We start from the raw sequence: 11622 nt of genomic DNA on the forward strand, positions 1-11622 counted from the left end.
GGTACCTTCCAACGTTTGTAACTTTTTGAAAAGTTCATCGTCTTGTGGCGGTTTCCCCCCAAGATAAATTGTAGTTATGTGAAATTCATCCTGCATATTTTTGCCCTCAAGGTAATCTGCAGGCACAAGGGCGACAAGAAGTTCTGAATTCACAACCTTTATGATGCCGCAATTGAAGGGACGCGATGAGTGTGACAAGAGTAATTCGTACCTACGAGCAATTTCCAACGCGTCGGCAACGGAAAGATCTTTAATATCTGGAAGTTCAGACATTGTGTGTCGGCAGAGACCTTTCCACACAGATTCTATGGTTATGGCCGGGGGGTCCAAGACATTGGCCTCAATAACAATCCCTGTTGTTGGTGGTTCGCATCGCTGTACACACCCACGGATAATTGTCATCATTTTCCTCTTTTTCCCCGGGGAGACGGTTCCTCTGAATGTGCGATGTGCATTGCCGCGATGGCATACTCTTTCTAGGCACGTACTTACCATAACGTCTACATCACAAGGATGTACCCAAGCGACGGTTATCGTTTTTAGGTTGAAAGAGGCGTAGTCAGCATTTCGTGCCGCATCGTCAAGATTCATTTTATCTATAAGAATATGTGTACAGTCGGATTCCTTGGCACGTCGGATGGCCTCGATAAACTCATTTCGACCACCCACTTCGTCCTGGTTGATCCAACGAGGCTTCTGACCTACCTTCTGGAGTAAGACACAGAAAGCGCGACAAAACGTGGACTTGCCACAACCTTGTGGCCCCACACACATGATGACGTCCGGGTTATTGATAGCTGCCTCGGCCACTGGGGGCTCGTACAGTTGTAAGTGCTCACGCATGTCCTTTGTGTGCTTCACAAGTTGCTGTTGAAGTGTTATCCAACTGCGACGGACCTCCTGCAATCCATCGAGGCCAACCTCCGGTGTTACTTTCCCCATAATGTGCAACCACGCTGCAAGGTTCAACAATGGCTCAAGACGGGCTGAACTCCATTCAGTGACACATCGTCGTATTTCTTTCGGCAAGCGGTCTAACTTCCTCCGCAACTTGTCGCGCAAGACGGTACCGCTCAGGCGATGCGTCACAATGGCCTCCTGTGCCGCACGCTCAACCACGTATGCGTGCGAAGGTAACTTCCACAACCGAACCACAATGCCCTGGGCGTCCAAGCCGTACATAACCGCTCCTCTGCAGTTCAGACGACGCGCAACCTGGCCCCCGTACTGCGAATACTCGTCCGTTCCAAGATCCAGAACTTCAGGTACTGATGAGCATTGCTCACTATGGAAGGGGACTACACGAAGACCAAAGGACTGCAGGTTTACTATAGCGCTAACTGGATCCACGCACAAGCCCTCTGCTAGCGATTCACCACTTTGGGTCAGAGCGTAAAACTGTAGAAGTTCATCTTCACCGTAGTCGACAAGGTGTCCACAGTCCTGTAGCACAGCGTCGAAGCAAGCCGTGTACCTGTTTGAAGACAAAAACTCATGCAAACCGAATGATTTTTCATCGGGAAGTGCTCGAAGCGTTTGACCCCAGAGCCTTGCTATCCGCACCGCTAGCGACGGAGGTGAATAGTTAGCCCCCTGAAGTGGCTTGTCCCCCTCATTCGTTATGGCACCACCTTCGGCGGTGTTGGAGAATATATCTTTCTCTGGTACACTGAAGCTTACTAATAGGTGAGTATCTTTGTTCCCAACAAGCCAATACCGCTCTCCAGTGTGCACGAACGCAGAGATATGACCACAGTCCCCGTCGATGGCCTCCATCGCAACAGCACTAACGGGTTGCCTTCCCCTAATACCATATGGTCCGTCGAAGGAATTGAACTTCCGCAGGCCTTGAAGTCTACCTATGGGTATAAACCCAGCCCTGTCGCCCGATTCGACAAATACGCAGGCCTGCCCACGGGGCAAACCCTCCCAAAGTTTGTTATCCTTTCGATATACCGAGTCATCACACCCAAAAACGTTCCGTTCCACCACGACAAACTCATGGCTACCTATCCTCACCCTTCTCGCCCGCACGCGGACCCTACTGTTACTTCCGAAACTAGAAGTAAATGCTGCACGAATCCACTTCTCTCTAAGGAAAGAATCTATGTCAATGCCACTTCCGCAAGCAACATCAAGGAGTGCATCTCTTTCTCCACCGCATTCTAGTGAAGTCGTCAGGTTTTGCTCAACCGCACGGTGGGTAGATTTTTTCCATTTTGGACATTGACATTCCCCAACCCAAATCGTTGAACTAGTGGTCACCGGTTGCTGAACAACTCCAACTTGCGCGTCCATTACCTCTCTATGATTAACCTGCGCACAAAAATTATCGATTCCTATCGATCAGGGGGATACTATCCGCAAAAAAAAAATGGAGGGGCGTTCCGGCTCACACACGCAAACTTTTGACTTTTTTTTTAAAAACTCCGAGCAAGATGGCGGGCCAACAAATTTAAAAAAAAAACGATAAAAGCATGCGGGAAATTCAGAACCCACCGACCTCGGTGTTGTACTACCTTTCCGCCCCCGAAACCTCCCTACGCCATAATGTTGCGCACCTCCGTAAACCGCCGAACCTCCTCATCTGTCACCAGCTTTCGCTTCGCTTGCCAGTTGCGCAGCACATGCCGGACGACAACATCTGCGGCTAAGCTCTTCACATAACAGCTGTTCATCTCACCAACCACATACTTTGCCGATACCTCCCCAACCATCTCGTCGTCCGGAGAGAAAAACCGAATGAATTGGTAGGCCACATCGGCCTCCAAATCCACGCCTTTCGTCTTCATGTCGTCCAGTGTCCCACTACCGCCGGAGAAAGCCTTCTTCATCTTCTTTTGTACTTGCTCCGGTGAGTCGTGCAATGTTATCACACCGCTCTCCTCGGCACTACTACTCATCTTTAGTCTCATCCCCTTCAAAGCTGGAAGGAATTTTGTATGCAGTAGTGCGGGAGCTCGATACTTCATGCGGGATGCCGATGCCCGCGCCAGAACGAAGTACGGATCCTGATCAATGGCACATGGCACAATACACTGTAGAGGCTTTTCAAAATCTTGTTCTCCAAGGACGCACGGAAAGGAGCTACTGAAGCAAGGCGCTGCTTGAGTAGCAGCGAAGGAGGCTTTCCCGATATTGTCATTATCGATCAATCCCAGCGTATTCTTCACGGCACTGAGTGTCATTGTGCGCTGCAGGCGAACAACGGTAGGATACATGCTACCCATGTAGGAGGTGTTCCGGAAAATAAACGTCCGTTTAGGGTCAAAGCCAAATGCAATAATATCCTTAATGTTTTCGGTTACAATATCAATTCCGTCCGAGCATCGGTTGCCATGCAACGGTACATCGCGAAAAAAAAACTTCTCATCGTCGGTGATTTGGATGACTAGCGGCAGCCCGAGCGCATCCTGCAGGTAGCGCGTAAGCATAAAGGGTATCACGTGTCCAAGATGCATTGTCCGCGTACTCGGACCACGACCAGTGTATAAATACGCTCCCTGAGTTCCCGATCTTAAGGCTTCCTGCACGTTGGTCAGTGCGATGTCAAAATCTCTGTGCGAAAAGGCTATGCCACGCCTGAAGAAGTGATGCAATGGCTGCACCTCTTCACCCACTGCACTCCTTTCCGCATTGTGTCCTCTTTCGCTATTATTGCATTTCACTCTTTCAACACAAACATCCTGCATCCTTTTTAACAGTGGCTCACCGATAGGTTGGGACTTAAATCGCACCAACACACGATCATAGTTGACACCCCGCACTCCGGTGGCAGAAACATTCCATGGTGTCACAACATCGTCGTCTTTTCCATCCCCATTGCCGTTGCGGAACTTGCCGCCACTTGTATCGATGACGTCATTATCACCACTGCTATTACCGCGGTTGGAGAGCATGAGAAATTGCTTCTGGAAACCCAGCAGTTCACACGACGTGCAAACATGCGAAGCCCGCCGCATTCCCTTAAGGTTTATGCGACCGCGACCTGTTGCATGGAAACGTGTGTGGGTGCAAGTAGAGGTTCACAGGATGGTGAGACGTCGGAGATTGAAAATAAGAAAAAAAAGAAAACGACGTAGCAAAATTCAGGCAGAGGGAAATTTCTGCGGTACAAATGTCACACCAAAAATTGGATAGGACTACAGATGAGGGGCTCGATAATAAATAGAGGGAAGTAAATCAGGAGAGTTTAAGAGGGGCAAAGGAAAAGGGGGAAGTACGGTCACGACACCACGTACGCGCAAATTTGGGAATCAGGACAATGCACCTCGAATTTCCCTTCACTAAGTAACACGAAAGAGGGGATATTGTGTGGCGGCCGCCTTCCCCCAACCAACTCGTAAAGCAAATGTGGTACAACGTGATTCCCAGTTGGAGTCGCAAGACGAGTGTGAGGACGTGATTAACGGGGACTCAAAAGTTTGCAAAAGGGCTCCCGTAAAGCCACTTGTTAGCCAACAAGAGGTTGAATGTGTCCATTCATTGGATTTTCAATTTGTTACAGCCGGTATGCAACCCAAAAGCTTTGTGCATCCGGAGGCACAGATGTACATGACAATTGCCTTTTGGTGATCGAGGTACAACCATACGAAATCCACTGTCAAATCACGAATGGGCAAAAACCGTGCGAGCGCCCTCGCCTCTACCGTAACGCTGGCTAAAAGAGGACCCTGTTTACTTCCTTGCGCTTCCACAAAGCTTTCGGTGTCGCCAGGTGTTCCTGGAGCCCCCTCGGCTCCTTCTTTCTCTTCCTCCTCCTCCTCCTCCTCCTCCTCTTCCTCTTCCTCTTCCTCGCCCTCCTTCGCCACTGTTAGGGAATTGTATTCAAGAGCAAAACTACCGAGAAAGCATTCTGCTTCAATGAGGAGAGTGTAGACAGGTGAACCAGCATTGTTGCAGTCCTTGCTACCTTTGCTGCTGCTTTTGTTTTTCCACGCGGAGAATGTAACCTGCTCACAGGAGGCGCACCGGGCCCTATCCACAAATGTTGCCAGTTCAAGAAGTCCGTCTAGCACCAGCGGCCTCGCGGCACAGCTTAGCGAGGGAGCACTAAGGCTTCTTGCCTCATTGGACCCTAACACCTCCACGGGGACGTCGTGACTTACGTCGAGGTTTGTCTGCGTGTCTCCCAGAGACACTCGAAGTACCGGTCGACGTTTTTGGTTGGTCGACAGTTTGATGGAGATTAATTGGCAACGTTCCGACTGCCGTAACACGTGTGTCAGCCGTCTTGTGTCCGCTATTTCACAGTATATCGCATCGCCATCATCTGCATCGTCCTCTGCCGCAGCCTTGGATCTAGAGTTCCTTCCAGCAAGCTGCGCCTTGAATTCACCAAAAACAACATCTGTGCGGCAAACAGCAACAACCTGTATGTCGCTCCCGGCCCGAGTGCGCGTGAAAACACGAATCCGTGATGCGTGAAGCTTTAAAACGACACCACCGTTCTCCGAGCGGCGGCATGCCTCACACAGGGCCACTAACATCCGGCGATCTCGTACTGTTGCTTTGAATTTCATTGTACTTCCTTCAAACAACTGATAAAAAGTGGGAGAAAATGGTGAACAAAGTGAAAGGACAACCAACCAAGCAAAGTAATGGGTAATGTTTTGATCAAAAAGAAAAAAAATGCATCCTTTTCAAATTTACATCTTCTACAGATCCATATATACATGTATACTGGTCACCGCATCGTTGTCTTCACGCTACCCAGTGCACCGAAATAGGTCACCGGCTTCCAAATCAGCAGGGAAGATACTTGCGAGGGGAACAGTTGCAAGAACGAATAGAGAAAAACAAACAAATGACGGGGGAAATGGATAAAAACGCGTACCCTGAATACTGGAAACAAATCAACAACTAGACAACTGCAGGCGGTCACAATGCCTGCCCAGACAGCAAAGCGAGACGTTACAAAGGCACAGACACGTGGATGTCCATGTTTTACCGTCATCTCAAGGGCGGCGCCTGCGCTATCATCCGGCAGTCAATTACATTCATCTCATTGGTCACCAGCAAGCGATTTTTGCCCTTTTGCCGCGTACCCCTCTTTGCGCGGGTGGGGCAATCCAGCAAACAGGGATTCGACTTTGGCAAGTAGGAACAGAGGTATGAAGGAGTAAGAAAAAAAGTTAAAAGTCTCGATAGTCTAACACCTTGGTCCGGCATACCACACTTCTGGGAACATATGTCGCACGTCACAGCTTTTTCAAGCACACTGAACCTTAGTTGCCGCCGACGGTGGAAGGCCCCCTTTCAACGGCGGTAGAGGTAACTCGCCAGAGGTTGACTTGGAGGGCTTCTTTGACTTCCGCTCTGTCTTCCTTGTGGCTTTGCCTGAGCCCTGTGTACTAAGAAGGTCCTTTAGCAGACCCGCCAGCACCTTCTCAACTGTACGACGCTTTTGCCCTGCATGAGATGAGGGTTTACTGCCTTTACTGTTACTGCTCGTGAGGCTGCTTTTGGGGGAAGGTGAACTACACAAGGAATCCTCGCTCACATCGTCCTCAGCGGAGTTGATCCACATAAGTTGGTAGCCGGCCACCATTTCAATGGCAAAGTTCGGTGTGTAACCAACCAGGCAGAGCGTCCCACATTCATCGCATATAAGTTCGCCTCCCTTGGAGATCATCTGCGTAAGGCAATGCAAGCAAAACGAATGTCCACAGGGCCATAAGGTCCGGGGTTCCTCGAAGATACAAAAGCAACGCTTGCATGTCGACTCCAGCTCAAGTGCGGAGTGGAAACTTAGTACATTCCCCATAGATATAACAACAAGCTTAATCGAATTAAGCAGGCCACGTGCATGGTATTGTAGATCCTCCATTTGTTTGTTAAGTTCTAGTACTTCCGTGTCGATGTACCCCAGATCTTTTGGTGTGCATTGGCACCCAACACTTACACCTCCCCGTCGGCCGCGCGTTCGCGCAAAGCTTTCTAGAAAGCTGCGCACGGCGGCTTCACGGTCCTGCTTCGCGGTTGTCAAATCTTTCAGCTGCTGCGGGTCCAGTTTGTTTTGTTCGGCAAATGCATTCACCTCGCGCGTCAGCCTCAGTGCGAAGGCATCAGTGTCTTCACCCTCCATAGGATACGAAAGACGGTTTATATCCAACTTGGTCTCCTCAAGCAAAGCTTCTTGGACCTCCACTCGTTTCCGAAGCTCCTGAAGCGTACGCCAGAGGTCGGCATACTCCTCCTGCGCCTCTGCCTTGAAGCGCTCCACCATGCTCTGAATGTCCACTCTGCACTCAAGCATACGCTTCTCCATCTGCTCGTCCCGTTCAGTCCACTCTTGCTCGCACGGCTGCATTCCACCTCCGGCTCCGGCAGACGGGCCCATGCTCGAGGGCCGCACCTTCAATTTTATCGCGTACTCCTCCAGAACTTTGCTTCCGGCATTGATGTCATCCAAGACACGGTGCGCCTCCCGACGCAATTGTACGTGGCGTTCCTCATCAGGGAATGTTGCGAGAAACAGCGCAAGTTCATTATCATCGTTGCTGAACATGCTGCTGAGCTCCCACGGGTCCTCCACGCCTCGAACACTTTCAGTATCACTACATGCCGTTCGCGACGCAACGGATGCTGCTCTGCTTCCTCTCCTCCCGCTGTTAGGAAACACCAATATGCTCGCCGTCTGCGATAAGAGCCTGGGATCCTTGGCACCAGAAGGCAACTGTGGGGGTAGTTGTTCGGTGTCCCATTCAGAAAACACAGGCTGTGCTCTTGATCGATTCATCCTGCTCCTCTCGCGCGGAGTATACTCGTAATCGTCTGTTTCTTCACCCTCCTGAGGCCCCGAATAGCTTTCCTTCAGCTGAGATGCAACGAAGCCCGATAATGGATCATCAGCATCTCCACTAGTTGGAAAACTTTCAATTCCCAAAACCCCCATGGGCGATGTACGCCCTCTAAACCTTCCAGGGGACGACCGCTTGCCGAAACTGGCATGCTTGTCCGCAAAGAGTGCCCTCTCTGCATCGTCATCGGTGAGGGTCTCGAGCTCGCTGGACGTCTTACTTCTCAACCGTCGTCTCTTCTTCAACAGCCCCTTTTTGGTCCCAAATGCGGTATCTTCCCAACTCTGGTCTTTTGCATCGGCCTCCGACTCATCGACGGCGAATGCCGCGTGGTTTCCGGGCCAGGCAGTTGCTTCGTCACCTAACGGAGAGGAGGCGGAGAGTGCCGATTTATCCCTGGCAGCGGGACCTTCGCCTTGGTCCTTCACAGAAGATGGAGGCACGTTGTGTACAATAGGTCCCTTCTCGTCTGCTGCTGCCATTTTCACTACTTTTGGTGTCCTCCTTCGAATTTTGCGGCGTGCAGATACACTGAACGAGGCGCCTTCTGTTGGACTCTTCAACCCCTCAGTTGTCGCACCCCGCATTCCCTCCGACGGGTGAGGAGCACCAGAACTTAGTTCCTGCTGTCTTTTCGCCACTTCACACAAATTTTCAACGCCAATTACGCCGTCACCATCTGGAAGGAACCCCAGCTGCTGAAGTGAAGCTCGTACGTCGGGAGGCATGCTGGCAGCAATCTCCTGGAGACGACTCAACGCTTCGGGGCAGCTTTTTATACTCTCTAATCCTCCGCTATTAACGGCGTCGGCAAGCACCCCCAGTTGCTCAAGTAGAGCCTGAACATCCCCTGGCCTGCTGGCGGCGATCTTTTGAAGACCGCGCTGCAGAAGTTCAGCGGAGCCATCCGACTCCGGGGGGCCACCACCAGTGATAGTTCGAGAAATATTGTCCAGCTTCTTCAAAAATTTGTGAACGTTGCTAGGCACAACGTTTGCTGCCTTCCTGGAACGGCCCCGGGAAACACGAGGCCGCCCGTCAGAACTCACCGAAATCCTACCGCTATCGTCAGTGAGGAACCCCAGCTGCTGAAGTGAAGCTTGCACATCGGGGGGCATGTCCGCAATAATTTCCTGGAGACGACTCAACACTTCGGGGCAGCTTTTTATACTCTCTAATCCTCCGCTATTAACGGCGTCGGCAAGCACCCCCAGTTGCTCAAGTAGAGCCTGAACATCCCCTGGCCTGCTGGCGGCGATCTTTTGAAGACGGCGCTGCAGAACCCTAGAGCACGTCGTAACGTCCGGAAGCAGGCTGAATCTAATTTTCCTGCCCTTCTTCTTGGCCTCCTCCGCTGCAGCCCTCCGTCTCGCACGCAGAATTGCCCTCGAAATCTGTCTGATAGCGGTATTAGGTTCGTATAAACGGCATCCCTTCCCTTCAAATATGGGTAATACACCGAGTGGCTGCACGGTCCCTCCACTTCGCTGGAGCATGAGCCGACGCAGCTCCCGTTGGATAGTTCTTGTGTCACATTGCAACACTCGCGCCACATCATCTTCGCAAAGGGCCCCTCCCATTTGCAAATAACCTAGTTGTCGAGCCACACCCAACATATCACTCAATTCGACGTCACCTGGGAACAACGAGTTCATCACCGCCTCAGAACCACTAAAGGGCAATACAGGTCCCAACTTTCTCCCCCTTGGCCCAGTAATTAAATTTTGGCCAATGTCCTCTGAGACAAAAGCATCAACATTCACGGTCACAAACCGGGTATAGGAGTGGCGGATTCCATCCACCCAGCGTGTCAGCAAACTTTCGTAAACATCAGCATCGAGGTTGACGAGCCGCGCAGCCAGCAACAATCCTTCACGTGAGCCCGCCAGCCGCCACCAACATGAGGACTTTATGGCCTTGAACGCCTTTCTCGCGGGTAACCTTGCCTTAACGCCTTTTTCCCACGATGACATCAAATGCGCGTTAAGCCTGCGGTCATGCACGGGCACACCTATCAGTCTTCTACCCATCAGTCCGCATACTCCACCAACACAAAAGTCATTGCCGAGTGGCGTATTTGACCTCAACCGAGCACTACTGTGGCGCACACCTCTAAACAGGCGCCCAGAGGAGGTTGCACCGGCATGAACTGGTGAAATTAGAGGAAGATAACCACCCGCTTCCCTCGATTCTTGGCCGGCCTCGCGACTACGGGAGGTACCGATGGTTCGGCTCAAGATGTCATAAAACGCTGGCAGCTGATACGGCGCACCAGAGCCGCCATGAAGCGGCCCCATTTCCTGATCGGCACACTCGTGTTGCCGAGCTGCGAGGAGGTTACTGAAGAACATCGTTGCTTCCCGCACCTGGTCGTCGACACGGCTCCCGCGGAAGAGAGGCAAAGGAGATTGGCACCTAGTGCCCGGCTCGCCGACGAGTGAATATTTTATTTGCTCCTTCGTGTCATAGGACGGTACATACTCGCCGGTAGGTACTAGAGGAGTCAGGAGAACGTTCGAGGGACACTGATTCGCGTTCGGTATGGCCACAGGAGACGGAGCACTGAGCGCCGATCTGACCTCAAGAACGTTTGCTTGCATTGCCGACACCTTGTCCTTACTTCCCGTCGCAATCAGGTACTGACCCACTTCGGCACAATCTAGTACATCTTGTTTGGGCGGATGGGAATTCACCACACGATTCCTTTTCATGTTCCCTTCCCTCTGCGATTTCACCGGTGACGGTGAGTTAACTTCTTCTTTGCTCATACCCTGCTCCGTTTCCGTGGTTCCCTCATCGGCAGCTACTTGCTTAACAGGGTAAAGTTCCAACAGCCGAATGAGACTTCCCCCAAGGCCCCGAACGTTACAGTTCCCACCGCCATTGGTTGTATCCATGGCGTGAGCCACAACGTTCCCCTAGACTAACAATTTACGCTACACTCAAGTAGTGTGTTTACTTTAAAAGAAGGGGAGGGTACGAAGAGTAGCGAAAGAGAACAGAAAAAAGGGGGAAAAAATAAAATCAAAACAACGGTCGCGCACCGTGGAAAGCATGCGTGAGCGCTCCTCGGGACCGAGACACCCTCCAAACTGGTGTCGCGACAATACGGGTTAATAAACAGAGCACAGGGCCACTGCAAGGGGAATGAACAGGAAAATAAGCGGAACCCTCCAACGCCCACCTCCTGATTTCACCACCACGGTTCCTGGTAAACTCGTTGGGTACAAAGAAGAAACAGGTATTAACACGAACATAAGGTTGAAGAAATCAAAATAAAAAGAAACCACATTATGGGCTATTTATATCATTCTGCTGAACGCAAGGGCAGACACCATTGTTTTCCTTTCGGTTCGCGCTGCGAGTAGCTCAAACAAAGCACACAGCCTCAAGTGCGAAGAATGAGCACTACGATCTGCACTACAGCACTGGTAAATGCAATGTCATGCACCCGCAGATACACAATCATGATTTTCCTCGGATGTACCACGCTCCCCACTTTGCGTTGTGTAACTGTGCCTGTGAGGAAAATTTTAAAAAAGGTGTTCCGACTGTGGCAGCAGAACATGTAACAAAACAGTTACCCGCAGCCACTGGTTGCCCATCCAACACAAACCACCCCAATGGGCATTACGCTAAGAGATAAGAGTATAGCCGACAAAAGAAACAGCACAACAATGATAATGGTTAGTATAATAATTATTATGGCACACTGTGTTGCCACCCATCGTACAAACGCACCAAGTATTCCAACGTAGGTTGCGGGGCCTTCCACGTCTGCGAACGAGGGAATACACACACACACACACACACACACACA

The 11622-nt window shown here is 51.1% G+C and overlaps 3 protein-coding genes and 1 pseudogene across 4 annotated transcripts in view; all 4 read right to left on the reverse strand.

Moving 5' to 3' along the window:
* The window catches only part of TEOVI_000642800:pseudogene, a 2921-nt pseudogene extending 623 nt beyond the window's left edge, over positions 1-2298 (reverse strand). The window contains exon 1 of the mRNA in view: positions 100-2298. Coding sequence covers positions 100-2298 — 2199 coding nt within the window. The remainder of the gene's footprint in view (positions 1-99) is intronic.
* A 242-nt stretch (positions 2299-2540) lies between these two features.
* On the reverse strand, positions 2541-3962 carry TEOVI_000642900 (Tryptophanyl-tRNA synthetase 2; the record flags this gene model as incomplete). The annotated part of the gene is made up of 1 exon (XM_067223368.1): positions 2541-3962. One exon carries the CDS (start codon positions 3960-3962, stop codon positions 2541-2543), a length of 1422 nt encoding a protein of 473 aa, XP_067079469.1.
* A 531-nt stretch (positions 3963-4493) lies between these two features.
* Positions 4494-5522, reverse strand: TEOVI_000643000 (Checkpoint protein HUS1, putative; the record flags this gene model as incomplete). The annotated part of the gene is made up of 1 exon (XM_067223369.1): positions 4494-5522. The coding sequence occupies one exon, from the start codon at positions 5520-5522 to the stop codon at positions 4494-4496; it is 1029 nt and encodes a 342-aa protein (XP_067079470.1).
* A 689-nt stretch (positions 5523-6211) lies between these two features.
* On the reverse strand, positions 6212-10699 carry TEOVI_000643100 (Zinc finger, C3HC4 type (RING finger) containing protein, putative; the record flags this gene model as incomplete). Its single annotated transcript, XM_067223370.1, has 1 exon — positions 6212-10699. One exon carries the CDS (start codon positions 10697-10699, stop codon positions 6212-6214), a length of 4488 nt encoding a protein of 1495 aa, XP_067079471.1.
* Positions 10700-11622: the final 923 nt, after the last annotated feature.

Source organism: Trypanosoma equiperdum (genome assembly GCF_001457755.1).
Source record: "Trypanosoma equiperdum strain OVI genome assembly, contig: ctg_1858, whole genome shotgun sequence".
Classification (NCBI taxonomy): Eukaryota; Euglenozoa; class Kinetoplastea; order Trypanosomatida; family Trypanosomatidae; genus Trypanosoma; species Trypanosoma equiperdum.